A 14577-nucleotide genomic window follows, 5' to 3' on the forward strand; every position below is an offset into this window, starting at 1 on the left:
CACAAAACTCATAGTAGAAACACACAAACAGATAAAATCCATACTGCATACATGTACATACCCAAACACACATAGGATCTAAGTCCACATATACGTACACAAACTCAAATTATGTTCCTGGAAATTGAATAATCATATTAAAACATACACAAATATTTCTCCTGGGGTTTAACTTTACATGCCATTGTATCTCATTACAATATGATTTTTGTTTTTAAGTGTGAATAAAGGAGTTTTAGTGTGTTCATGTATCAGTGTGTACTAGTGGTTGCTGGTTTTGAATTTTGATATTGCTTACAGAAAAAGATCTTTTTGTAGCCTAAAAAATTACACAACTCGGATTATGCCATTTTTAATGTTGCAATTCTTTTAATATAACTTTTAAAAGAAGTTTAACAAACAAAGCAAACACAAAAATTAAAAAGCATAACTTATACAAATGTACACAAAAGTGGAAAGAGGTGTCAAAAGTTGTTTCCTTAATAAAATGAATACAATAATTGACATACGAAATGTAAAATAAATAACTTGTACAGTTTGTCATATTCATATTGATTGAAAGCTATTGTAAACAAATCAATCTTGGAGCACGCTCCATTGTTTCCCTTTACAATAGCTTCTCTTTTTAATCAGTCATAGTGAGATCAACAAAATTTCAAAAGAATGTCTGGTGCACATTGAGACAAGGATATCCTCGATATACATGTATGACGAAAAAGGATATAGCAGAGATAGTGACATCAATGAGGATGACAGAGAAATTGAAGAGTTTGACAATGAAAATGGGGTCCCAAATTTTTATGATATTTATGTATTTTGAAGCACATGGCATTTTGTTCATATGCTATTACAAGTTTATGCTCACTAGCGTACCTACGGGGGGGGGGGGGGCAGTCTGCCCCCCCTGACGAGTCACAACCCATGCAAAGGACGTATCCGTGCCCCCCTGAAGACCTTTTTTGCCCCCCCTGACGAGTTTGAAGACCTTTTTTGCCCCCCCCCCCCTGACGAGCTTGAAAACCTTTTTTTTTTTTGCTTGTCAATTTTTTTGGACGGTTTTGCCCCCCCCCCTTCTGGAAAATCCTAGGTACGCTACTGTTTATGCTCATTAATACATGTACATGTAGGTATTCATGAATATGGTAATTATTGACTGACTTAATGAAGATCATCATATCTAAATTAGATGTATATTTGGGATCTTTTTAGTATTTGATTGTATTTTTTCCAGCATTTCATGATAACACACATAGATAACACCCAAACACAAACATAAACACACACACAAACAAACAAACACACACACACACAAATGGTACACACCAGAGCAACCATATTCACCACCTTTGTTTTTATGTTCAAAATTTGACAATCCCTATAGAAAAGTGAGTAGAAAATTATATTTCCCGGTATTTCCCGGTGAAAAGTGGTAAATACCGGAAAAAGCGGTAAATACCGGTAAATACCGCTTATTTCCCGGCGTCCGGGAAATTAGCCTCCGAAGCGGGAAATATGCCAACCCTGCCGAGGGGGGGGGGGACCACTTACATCGACAAGTGGATACCATGCGCGACCAAAAAAACACATAAAAAGGATGTCTCTTTCAAGATAGGGCACGTTACGTATGTAACGTAATAAGGGTGTCAAAAACACTAAAATAATGAAAAAAGGGTATCTATTTTCGCTGGGAAAGCTATGTGTTTAGGGTCAAATTTGCGAGGGTGTAAAAAAAATTGAAACTAAAATAATGATAAGGGATGTACTTTTTGCCCTAAGAGTCAACACTACGTGTTTAGAGTACGATTTTGCGCGAGATGTGGGAGGTGGGGCTGTACTATAAACCCAATCAGGTAAAGGTAAAACCAACGACCGATGACAGTGACATAACAATAAAGATATGTTGTACTTGTTTAGGGGGTCAATTCAGGGAATACTTGCCAAGAGTATCGTTTTGTTTCCAATACTTGTTAAGGGTAGGGTTTCACACGCCAATACTTGGTAAGGGGTGCATTTTCAGAATATGAAAAATACGTGCTTAGGGTGCTTTTCGAGACCTCGTGGTCGCGCATGTAATCCACTTGTCAATGGAAGTGGCCCCCCTGGGGTGGAAGCATAAATCCTGCTTCTTTATTTTCATGCCTTCACGTGATACTTCTAAGATAAGTTTAGCTATTACAAGGAAACCAACAATCTAATCAGTTTCTTGATTACTTACAAGTGTTAACTTCAAATGTTGTCTTTGAAAATAAATAATTGCTAGTTTGCTTCAAAATGTGAATTGCTTGTTTTAATTTTACACCAGGCACGCCCTTAACATGGATAAAGTTTGATTTGAAATTTGGGAATTACCATCACTCAACTCATCTGTAAATATTTAAAAATGCCATCAAACTAAATTTATGCTAATAAATTTTATTCAAAACTTATCAAGAGTTCTGGCTGCCCTGAAGAAACTTTAATAACCTTTTCTTTAACAGAGTTAAGACTCCAATTTCTTGTTCATTAAGACTAAGATTTAGGTATACCGCATTAACGTATAGACCTTGGCCCCATTGCATGAAAACTGACTTCAAGTCGGTTAAGGGCAACTAATGAAATAAGGAATTGTATTGTATTCTTTAAGTTCTAGATTCATGTTACATTCATATTTACCTTTGATAATAAAGTTACCATTATAGTGACTTTTATGTACCTTTGGGTTCTGGATGAGGTATTGTTCTCTGCCTGTATGTATTTTTTTTTTTCTTATTCCACCCAAGGGAGATATTCGAGTGAAACTCAAAACATCTACAAGTGACGTTGTGGAGTTAAGCAAGCAACTTGATCAGTCTAATGCAACCATTGCTATCCTTACAACACTTTGCAAGGTAGGTCTATATATATATTTGCTTGCTTTTGTACCATTCGTCCTTTCGTGTGTACACTTCTAACCCAATCCTCCATGATAACAATGGATATGAACATTTTGAACATCACTAGGTCTAGATGTGTGTCTTGATAACAATTTATAGGAATTAATGGCTCAGATTTTAATAACAAATATTTAGTAGAATCTGCATAAGTCAACCTTCCGTAAGTCAAAACATTTTTTAGACCAGGAGTTAAAGAGGTTTTTTATGGTCTCCTGAGATTCTTCTACTACACTAAATCATCTTTAACTATATTTTTGTACAGGTCAAGTAATCCCCCAACAACTAGTGATTTGAATAGAGAAAATGAAACAAGCATAATGCTGTAAGTTATTTGAAATAAGATGTAAACTAAGAAAATTATTTTCAACTTTTCAATACAAAATCTATGTGATATCTAATTTTTCTAACAAGTAATATACATTTATCTCTTGAAAATGGTGTCAAAGAACTTGTTAACACTACAATGACTATAATATACTATGGCAGGCTCATCAGGATCTGAAGGAGTTCAACACAGGTATTCTTTATGAGGAATATGTGCAGGCTGCTAACATCTTGGATTCACTAGTAAGTTGTTTCTATGACAATGAAATATCAATGGATCACTAAACCACACGAGCTTACACAAGAGCATAGAATGGGTCAATGTGTTTGAAGTGAACTCCATGAAATATTGCTATATCAAAATTACTTGGTTGATTGAACAAGGATATTTTGCCCTTTATAAACAAACAAAATATATTTTCTCTCTCTAACATACAAGTGTGGGTGTGTTCAGTTTGATAAATCTCTTTTGAGTTTTTTCTTTCGAGTGAATTTCCTTTGGAGAAAAAAAAGGAGGGGCTTTTGCAAGTCCATTTTTTATCAGCTATTTTATTTCTGTATTTGATTTATTCTGACTTTAGATTTAGGTTTAGATAATTTGTTGGCAGTGTTGATTGCATTGATCATTATGTGCAATAATCAGATGTTAATAATGACCGATGACCAACGGACCAATCACACAACGGATCAGTGCCCACCTATTGTTCCTGTGTTCGTGCGTACGGTCCTGGGGATTGGTATAAATAGACTACGTTATCAGATAATTTTCGTCACTTGATAAAGACTTGCAGCGGCACTCAAAAGCTCATGAACTTGTAAGCTAGTGAACACTTTTTGCGAGAGTGATCACGAATTTCCTAGAAAGCTAGTGAACACTTTTTGCGAGAGTGATCACAAATTTCCTTGTTGACCATTGTAGATTGCAAGACAAATGAATACCCTCTAGCGATTATTTCAATCCGCAATAATGAACCTATTTAGTAATCAGATGTTAGTTGTAACAAGACAGATATTACATTATCCCCCAACCCCTGTTAAATGATTTTTCAAAACAAATCAATCTTCTTTCCTTTTCTCTTAAGGATTGTCAACTCAACCTTTTGTACAGATCAGGATACCATGAGATGAAGATAGTTCATGCTTTGAAAGTAAGAGGCCATTTCTCATTAACCCATGTAGTTATTTGAAGGTTTAAATGATCAGATTTGATTCTTTAAATTGGCAACAATAATGTTTTTCTTCAATTTGTGTGTTTTCATAATACATGCACACAATTGTGCCCTAATTATGTCATCTGCATAACTTGTCAATTGGTTGATATTGGTCAACCACAGAGTAACTCAACACCGTGCATTAATCCCAGTGTTTATCTTTCAGAGTGATTATAAACTCTGTTTACATACAAGTCCTGGAGTTTGGGATCTTACTTGTTATTTAACTGATAAATCATTATTTCCTTCCCTTTGGATCCATCGTTCAGTTAAATGTTTCTTTGTTTTTTTATTCTCATCTTTGGAAAGTGCTTTTTTTAAAATAATAAATAATAATAGTCACATTTATAAGAAATCTAAAAAACCCAATAAAATTCAAAAGAAAAAAATTGTGGTTTTCAATATTTGTTCAGAATCCTACAAAGTCTGTGAATAAAAAAATAGCAGTTTGGGGCCTTATTCAGTTAATTAGAGCAAACCTTATATGATTTTATGTATAAAGTTTGCATAATCAATTAGTAATGAGATTGTTTGAAGAATTTGATTACACTTTTGTAGATTATACCATGTGTAACCTGCATACCAATTATTGTTGCAATCTCGAGGGGGGGGGGGCTGTCTTTTTAGGGTTGAAGGAAAGTCATTATTTAATTTGTTTTTAGATCCTTTATCAATTCATATGGCGTATGATGCATGATAAATATCAATATATAAGCATATATTTATATGCACCTGTTTCACTGTGACAGGAATTTCAACCATCTGAATGATAATCTGCTTTATCATTTTTTAAGTTGTTATACAGATTGATATGTTTTACTAAATGCCCACGTAAATGCTATTTGTGTTCATATAGAATCTAATGCTATAATTCTAACAGTTTTTTCTCATTTTCATTTTATTTTTGCATGACCTCCATGTATGATCCATCTCTATGAAATTCTCATTTCAGAGCGAGGAAACTGTTGTTAGGGAAACATTGTTCTTCCATCTTGGAGAATCTTGGTCAAAGACTGTCTTGTTTCAACCTGTTGAGGGCGGTAAAGGAAAAGGAGCCAAGTCAATTATCAGTCCTCGGCTTGTTGTGGGTAAAGTCTTACAGATTACTTTGTTATATTTAGTTTTTTTTTATTTGGTCTTTTCTTTGTTATTTTGAGGTTCACTAGACAAAAATGAATATGTATTTGTGGTTAAAGCCCAGACCTTACTCAAACACAAGGCAATGAATACAACTGCCTTGGATGCCCACCTTAACTAAATGCCTTGGCCTTTTGAGGGCATACTGCAAGTGCTGGTAAAGTAAATGTACTCATCTTTACAAGTAAAATGAGTAATGAATCTTAGTGCTAGATGTATCTGAGATGATACTTGAGACATTTGATTTTCATGTCAGTATGGAAAGGAGTTCGGTGTCCTACATTTTTAGATTTTCTTCAAACCAAAGGTCAGTTACTTGAATATTAAGAAAAATCTGATTTTAAGAACACAAATGTAATCCTAAAGCAAGACTTTGAGGAAGTTCTTCCAATTTGCCAACTCCAGCCTTTCAGGCATATCAATTCTCCCTTTTATATCCAAAGGTCACAAATATATATGTTTATGAAAAGTAATGTAATTTCTACCTCATGGAAATTGCAGCGATGTACTGAATATCCTTTTTTCTATACCTGTTTTAGTTCAAAATGAGAAGTTTCAGTGTACACTTCAAGCAATGGAAACCACAGGCTGTCTTAATAATAAACTTGAGAGTTTTAGTGAGTATTATCATTGATTAAGAGCATATTATACCATATTCCATTTGACAATAATATGACTAACCTTACCTCATACTGCACCCAATAGATATAATGATGTTTTCATTGCAAACAAATTCTGTCCCCCCCCCCCTCTCTCGGAAAGTATATCCAGTTATGATAAACATTTCAAAATACACCCCAACCCCAGCAATTAAAAAAAAAAAAATGAAGATAAACAATTAAATGTTGTAGACTGCACAATGCACCCTTAGTTTTAGTACTTTGATATCCCTGTAAACTCAACTGAGCCTTTCATTTAAAAAATGTGATGATTCATATCTCAATGTAACATTTTTCATGTCTTAAAATAAGAAACATTCATTTTCTTTTGTTTGTTAATTGCTTCATATACAGAAGTTAATTGTGTGGTTCATCAGTAAAGTTTAAAGGGGAATCTAACCCAGATAGAAATTCGTTTTTAGAGGCAAAAAAAAAATTGGCAGGGAGTTGGGAAAAAGTTTGAATAATTTCAGACTTACAATAAGAAAGTTGTGAATGTTTAAAAGTTGTACAAATTTGTAATCACTACACCTATGAGGACTTCAAATTTGCCATTTTATGACCAAAGTTTGATTTAAGTGATAACTTGTTTTGGCATTTCCTATCTCACTGAATAGTATGATAGTATGACAAGTGTTGATCCCTTCAAATACGTGTTATTACTCTTAATTACAGGTAAGAAGTTACTTGAGCATGTTCTTCATCCAATCATAAAAAGAACAGATATCCATCTCAGCATAGAATCAAATCAACAGGTAACCATTATTTCTATTGATATAATAATAGTGGATGCCTAGAAGAAGATCCAAAGGCATTATGATTATGGGTCCTCTCTGTTTTGTTCTTTATCTTTCAATACTGAAACTGTTGTTTGAATCTTCTGTATGAATATATAAAATTATTTCAAGTATTCGGATTTTGGGGTTGCAGGTTCAATTGTCAAAGGTTTTAGAGGTCATTTGATATACAAAGTATATATATATACTTGTACAATAAATAAAGAGCCACCCGATAAAAGAATTATTTTTTAAAACCGGTTTCCTACCTTTATTCTGCTTGATGAACAATGTAGGTCTTAGGATTGGTTTTTTATTGTTCCATGTTTTCATGACATAGAAAGTGACTATATCCATAGTGAAGCCCAAAGCTGAGCAATCTTCATCCATCCCATCTCCAACAAGTGTCTTTGATGATATCATCAAGGTCTTTGAAGCCCTTGGTGCACCACTTTTAAGCCATGTAGTGAAGAAACGAGGTCATGGTCAGGAGGCGAGTATCATGAGTATTCTAGGTAGGTTTCTCATCTGATGAGGTCAAACTTTCCCGTAGGAGTTTGAAGCATGTGCTTATTTTCGTTATAAGAATCTATTCATTGTAAGATAAAACCTTAAGGTGGTTGAAGGGGTTGGAGCAACAGTGCCTGTCAGGAGAAAAGTGATTCACAAACATTATTTTGTATTCAAAGTCAATGCAAATGAAGTTTTGTCACCTTATTCTTAAGTATATGATTATTTACATTTTTATTGGTTGAAATTATTGATCCTAGCATAGATATCTTTCAAAAAGCTTCTAGAATAAATGATCCCTGCCCCCCCCCAAAAAAAAAAAAAAAACCTAAAATACAAAGACATACACAAGATATCCTAAAACAGTAAAGTACATTAGAAATTCATTTTCAAACCAAATTTTTTTTTAATGTCATGTTATGAATGTGCAGAAGAATTTTACACCAAAAGCAGCATTCTAGGAGCTTTATTTATTGAATTACAATAATTATGCATTAATTGATATAAATTAACATCTGATTATGTCAGAGGAATTAACAACACACCCTTGTAGATTACATCATATACTACCATTATGCATATTTTTGTAGCATTAACCCTAATAATTAGAGAGGGGGGGGGGGTGAGTTAGCCCCCCCCCCCCTTTAAAGCATTTTTCTCCTTATCTTGAATTGTGCCTCTCTGTTAGGTTCTTTAATCTGGTCAAGCATGTCTAAAGTCCTCATCAAGGATTGCCTCACTCCTTCTATACCAGCTACCAGTACAGAGGTAGGATGTATGATTTTTAGATATGTCTATTTTCATGTATGATGGGGGATCTAAAGGTATGCACTTTGTTTACAAGCAATAAAAACTATGACAATTTGAATATTTCAACAGATTTGCTTTCTCTAATTTGTGTAAAATATTCCATTTAATTTGGTTTTCTTTTGAATTCATATCATTTATGTAGTATAATTTTCATTACATAACAAACATAATATATTGATTACTGTTTTTGGCATGAATCATAGAAAAAAAGAAATTGTCCTAAAAATTTCATTCTAAAGAGATATGATCTACTACCAAATTATAAACAATCACATTTTGCAGGGGAAGAATTGTTATCATACGCATATTGCTTGAAGAAAATGACAACTTTCATTGAAAGATCATAACCCAATCAAAGAAATGTCTCAAAACTAACTGAAACAAAAATCCTGCAGTGTTTCCAGAACACCTTTTGATTTTGATTTGGAAGGGGTCCAAAAGCTAAGTACCTGATTTATTTTGCAAAAAATTGTATTTCCTGCACCTCAATTTCTAAAGTACCGTATATTGAAAATATTGGAATAAAATAGGAAATGAAGTGAATGTAACTCCAAAACTGCCAAGAGTTGAGGTCTTTCTCTGTATTTTAGTCTCTATTCATTAAAGCCTTTGATCGAATTCTGAATAGGAATCCTTCATCACACTGCAGTTACAGTTCCATACACAGAGTGCACATTTTGTCATTGAAATATATGCACAATGAGTGGTGTGTAGTTAAAGGACTTGTGTAGCTTTAGGACCCCTTACCATACATGACCTTTGTCACTTGTAATGCATTAGCTGGTCCTGTACTTCAGGGCTTTGCATGTACATTGATGAATCTCCCTGTATATAAACAATTAAAAAAAGTATTGGAAAATATTGGACATGCAAGATCTACATATTTTTCTCACAAAAATAAACCTATATTTGCTTTATCAATATTCCTCCCCCCCCCCCTGAAACTCAAAAAGTATAAGAAATCAAAACTTTTGACATTTAAGATCTCCACATTTTCCTAACATAATTTCTATTATTTGCTTTATGCTTTGTTTTCTATTTTCCCAATCTTATTCACAATTTATGTCCCTTTTTTTCTTTTGCTTCCATAGCTGCATGAATACAAGTTGATATTTGATGCTACAAGGAAGTTTGAGGAGTCCTTACAAGGCTTAGGTATGTAAGTAATAATGATTATGAAAATACCAACAAAATTTCTACTATTATTATTGCTACTACTAGTACTACTACTACTACTACTAGAACAACAGCAGCAGCTGCTTGCTGCTGCTGTTGCTGCTACTACTACTTCTATTGCTGCTACTACCACTACTTCTACTGCTGCTGCTACTACTACTTCTATCGCTACTACTAATGACACCACTTTAACTACTGCTACTTCTACTACTAGTAGTATAACTGCTAGTCTTTACAATGTTTTATTTTCTGCTTATTTCTTTATATATCTGTATTCAGATTATGTGTAACAGGTTTTTCCTCCGACATAGCACTTAAAATCTAAATAAAATCAAACGATTAATATGCATACAACTTACATCAAGTTTACTTTTAGCTGGGTCTTTTAGAGTTATCTATAAAATTGCAAAGTTTATGCCATTTTCTACTATTTTGCAATTCATGGTCACAATTGTGAACTCCAAGGTCAAGAAATGGCAGCCATTATCCCCCCCCCTGACACTTACAAGTCAATAAAAAAATAGGGACCGTTGTGGTTCATTGCTCTTAATATTCTATCGGACAATGTGTTAAAAGCAATCCATTATCACCTGAACATTGGAGGGTTGCCAAATGTTTTCCAGAACATTCGAATAATTGCTTCATGCCAGTTCCTATATACCATCAAAATGGTAAAAAGCTGCTATTTGGTCATGAAATATTGATTCTATTCAGATGTAAATCAGTAGATCAGGAGTACATGTTCCTTTCTGTAAGATATATCTCCATGTCTAAATGCCTGTAGATGTATATATTGCATGTATGTGTGTTAGTTTTCATTGATATATGTTCCGTGTTATTTGTTTTTTTAACATTCAGGCTTTATTGCACCTGATTCACACCCTCTTACAGACTACGGTAAAAATGTCAATATCCATTTTGCTAATAAAAGGGTAAGTAGAACTCACCATTGTCTTGAATGAAGAGTATGAAACTAGTTTACTCTTCCCACTTGAATTGCCAATTTGAGGGTGTTTTTTTAACAAAGACTGTATTGAACTTATAAAATCTTAGTTCAGTTTCTTTATTTGCAGGAAGCATTGTGCATTATGCATTTATGTTTATTTCTATTTCATTTGTTTTGTTTTTTTGTGGGGATTATATTGACATGAATATGCTAGATCATTTAATTTGGTAAATTTGTAATATGCCATGTATTGTGGCTGGAAGAAAGAAGCCTAGTGAATTGTTTTTATTTTCATTTGACTTTAAAGTAGATTATGTGTAATAAAGTTTTTTATATATATATATTTATTATCCGATGCAGTGTCAGGCATTGCTGGTTGAAGCTCGAAGATTGATGCAGCAAGATCTTCATAATACTGTACAAGTTGGAGGGAATGAAATAAGAACAGATGAAGAGGTACATGCTAGTGATATATTTAATATGTGTTTTCAATTTTTTAAACTCTTTTAACATTGACATGCTTCTAAGACTCTGACAAGTTTTCCTTATTATATTGGCATATGTCTAGTGAATACATGTAGTACCATGTGCTTTTGTAATGGGATTAGGGACACATTGAAGAAAAATTGTTTATAAGTTCTCTTGACATGTTTCCTTCTTTGAATTCAATAAGTTTTTAAGATATTGAGATATTACTTCATCTCAGCACTTTCCATTACTAATATCCAAATGTGTATTGGTATAGTTCCAAGATACAACATGGTTTTGGAGAATAATGTCTTGTATACACAAGCTTCTCCAAATTTTTTGCAGTTGAATGGGGAAGAAAAGGTTTGACTATGAGCAAAGTGGCCAATTCTAAGATTGATTTTTATGCAAATCTTTTCCAATATGTTTCATACATATATGCATTAAATATAAATACCAGTTGTGGTAACGATCTCAAAATGAGTTTGAACAGAATCCAATAACATTACCACCCAAGTATAAATAAAAAAATATGTGCCAAATTGCTCTGGAAGAAAATGTGTAATTGCTGAGAAATTCGCAAAATATACACAGAATTCAATAAATTTTGAGCTAAGATTTCATTATTTCACAAAGATACATAAACATTGATGTAATAGATCTAGATATATGATTATTTAATGAAAATTAATCTTGATTTAAAAGATTTTCTCATGAAATAATTGTTTGTTGCAACTACATTTTTTGTACCTTCAAGGGGAGCAAGGAAGAAAGTAATGTCAAAGTGGCATTTGAAGATGAATTTCTAATAGAAAGCTTTTCTAATATGCCTCATTATGTATGTAGGGGTCTGGCGAGGAGAACAATCCACTAGGACCAGGGTTGTCGGCCTTCCCACAATGCCTTATCAGTGAAAGTGTGCAGAAACTTCTAGACATGTGCCAGCAGACCTTGTGTGAGGCTTCCAATAGTCGGGAACAATGGTATGTACAAGGGTGGGTGGGTGAATGATTGAAGGGGGGGGGGGAGAGACAGACAGAGTAAGAGAGAGAGAAGAGAGAGAGAGAAAGGAGTGATTGAAAAGATTATGGTGAGGAAAAGAAGCTGTGATAGGAAGACAATAAATAAAATCAAAAAAAATCAAATGGTTTATGTGTATGTGGTGTTCATTGTCAGAGTTTGTAGCTATTTCACCAAAATGCTTGAAAAGAAAAGTTTGGCACAGTAGACCGATTGGAATCCCTCTATCCAAACTTTGTTTAAAGATACAGTAATTGTAGCTCTCACAAGTCTGATCTTACCCATATGGAACATTACATGGTTATCACTTGTTGCAGTGAATACTACAGTGGACTTAGAGTTTAATTACTTTAAAGCTCAAAATAAAAAAAAGTTATAAAGTATTCACACTGATGTAATGAAATGTGTGTTATTATTGCAAATATGGTGATTAGAAGAGCTTTCTGTTTACAGGTACATTACATTATCAAGTATCAGAATTTTTTTTAATGTATTGCCTCTAAATAACTCCATTTATTGTATACCCAAAGTGGTGAACAAGCCTTGATGTTTTTTTTTTGTAACTTGATTTCATAATAATACATCTACATGTTGAGCACATGTACAGTAATTACCTCAGATGAGCATCTCATCATCTTTGAATGGATTATGACAATTATTTCCTAATGTGCATTAAGATGAAATCTTTTGTTTTGTGCCTTATCGTTTACAGCTTTCAATTGTTTTTCACTGTGAGGAACATGTTGCAGCTCTTCTGTGAGGTCGTACCTCATTATCATAAAACAAGTCTAGTAAGTATCGCCAAGTGTTATAACTAGACTATGTGATGACAGTTACTCTTTTGCAATCTGTACATTTTCTTGAAAATAAGATTTTCTTCCCTACAACAAGTGATTAAAGGTTATTAAGATAATGTTAAGTATGTTCAGAAAGAAGAGACAACTCTTAGTACCTCATTTGTAATTCATTTTTCATACTCTCTGTCTGCATTATATTGAACATTTATTGATTATTTATGATGTTTTATTGAAACGGGGTGGCTCTCTTAGCCCAAGTATGCTTTTCCAGGGGGCAACATACAAAGGTTGTCCTTCCTTTCACAAATTTAGCTTTTGTTTATTCTTTTTCCTATTTTTTCCTTGTCCTCTGTAGTCTCAGCTACCTCGAGCATCAGCCCTCCATCATAATAACTGTATGTATATCAGTCATCGTTTATTGACGTTGGGTCATCGTTACCAGCATACCTTCCCGACCCCACTGTCCGACGGAGCTTCTATATTCGTTGATCTTGTACCAGTCTTCAGGAAAGAGGCTGTCACACCGTTCCTTGCTCAAATGGTGAGAGTATTTCTCAATTAAGGGCATGGGCTAACGTCGATTTGACTTTAAGAAATCTGAGCTGCATGGTCACTTTTCACATGTGTCTGTGATATGTTAAAAATATGAAGCCCAGAAAAAATTGCATTCGAAAATGATTATTTAGTGCTTCAACAAAGTGACTGGAAACATCTAAATTCATCACACACACTATGTGGCCCATATTCTGACGTCGCTTTAACTTAGATCATGGTCTAACCTTGGGCTAAAATTATGGGAAGCCAAAAATTTCAAATATTGTTTACACTGTATTTTTCTTATGTTTATGCTCTTTACTAATGCTGTAATGGTGAAGACAACTATTTTACACTGTATATATCCTCCTCAGACAGTTAAGAATGATTTGACAGTCAAATGGGCTAGTAATTAAACCTCTACTGTTAGAGGTCTATGTCACAATTGGCTATCCATACTGTTTAACCACAACTTTACACCAGAGTTTAAATTAAACCCAACTTCATATTAGGTGTATGTGCTTCTTTCAATCAACTCTGTACCAGTACCAGAACTTTTATTTTCTATTGGGAAAATGAATCTCTCATTTGTGCAATTTGCAGTAAATTACAAATAAATTTCTTGCAGGTCACTGTAAGTTTACCCTTGAAAACAAGCCTAATCACCCACAGAGTTTGTCTAAGGAATGTTAGAGCTGTTCCCAATGTTGTTAGTAATTCTTACTCATGATCTCATAATGTATATATGGTATAAGGACACTGACTTGCAAAATCATTGATAAAGCACTTTGTCAAAGTCAAAGCTGCATCTTTCTTGCAGGAAACCTGAAAGCTGGGGCTGTATTCTGAAAACTTTCTTGTTCTTATCTACGTCATGATCTCAGATTGGTATTCTGAAGACGTTCTTATCTTTTCTGGCTTTACAGCGTATGATGAGCACGTAAATTTGTAACTAGTGCATAAGCACAATAAACTAATTATGCTTGAATGAGACAAGTGTTTGGTATTCTGAAAACGTTCTCATCTTTCACAATATTTATGATATTTACAATAGCTAGAGGGCTATCACATCTCATGATGGCCGCGTTCTGTAGTAACAATCGAGGCTATTCCTTCCACCCTTTCTTTCATTCACCCTTTATTATGTTCGTCAGTTAACTTTTTTCTCTTTTCTTTCTCTCCTTCTTTTCTCTGTTTCCTCCTTTCAGTCTGTTTTTCTTTTTTCCTTATTTCATATCTTAAAAAAAAACATTTTCAATTCTTCTTTGTATCCTTTTTTGCTTTCTTTCATTTATTC

The 14577-nt window shown here is 33.8% G+C and overlaps 1 protein-coding gene across 2 annotated transcripts in view; it reads left to right on the forward strand.

The window, feature by feature from the left end:
- Positions 1-14577, forward strand: part of LOC129254886 (centromere/kinetochore protein zw10 homolog) — a 31973-nt gene that overhangs the window by 7932 nt on the left and 9464 nt on the right. For both annotated transcript variants that reach the window (XM_054893424.2, XM_064108708.1), the window contains 14 exons: positions 2760-2867; positions 3399-3479; positions 4319-4384; positions 5400-5535; positions 6124-6201; positions 6919-6998; positions 7360-7534; positions 8218-8297; positions 9431-9494; positions 10374-10447; positions 10822-10917; positions 11776-11912; positions 12662-12740; positions 13102-13287. In XM_054893424.2, the coding sequence (XP_054749399.2) occupies positions 2760-2867; positions 3399-3479; positions 4319-4384; positions 5400-5535; positions 6124-6201; positions 6919-6998; positions 7360-7534; positions 8218-8297; positions 9431-9494; positions 10374-10447; positions 10822-10917; positions 11776-11912; positions 12662-12740; positions 13102-13287 (1440 nt within the window). The remainder of the gene's footprint in view (positions 1-2759; positions 2868-3398; positions 3480-4318; positions 4385-5399; positions 5536-6123; positions 6202-6918; positions 6999-7359; positions 7535-8217; positions 8298-9430; positions 9495-10373; positions 10448-10821; positions 10918-11775; positions 11913-12661; positions 12741-13101; positions 13288-14577) is intronic.

Source organism: Lytechinus pictus, chromosome 2 (assembly GCF_037042905.1).
Source record: "Lytechinus pictus isolate F3 Inbred chromosome 2, Lp3.0, whole genome shotgun sequence".
NCBI lineage: Eukaryota > Metazoa > Echinodermata > Echinoidea > Temnopleuroida > Toxopneustidae > Lytechinus > Lytechinus pictus.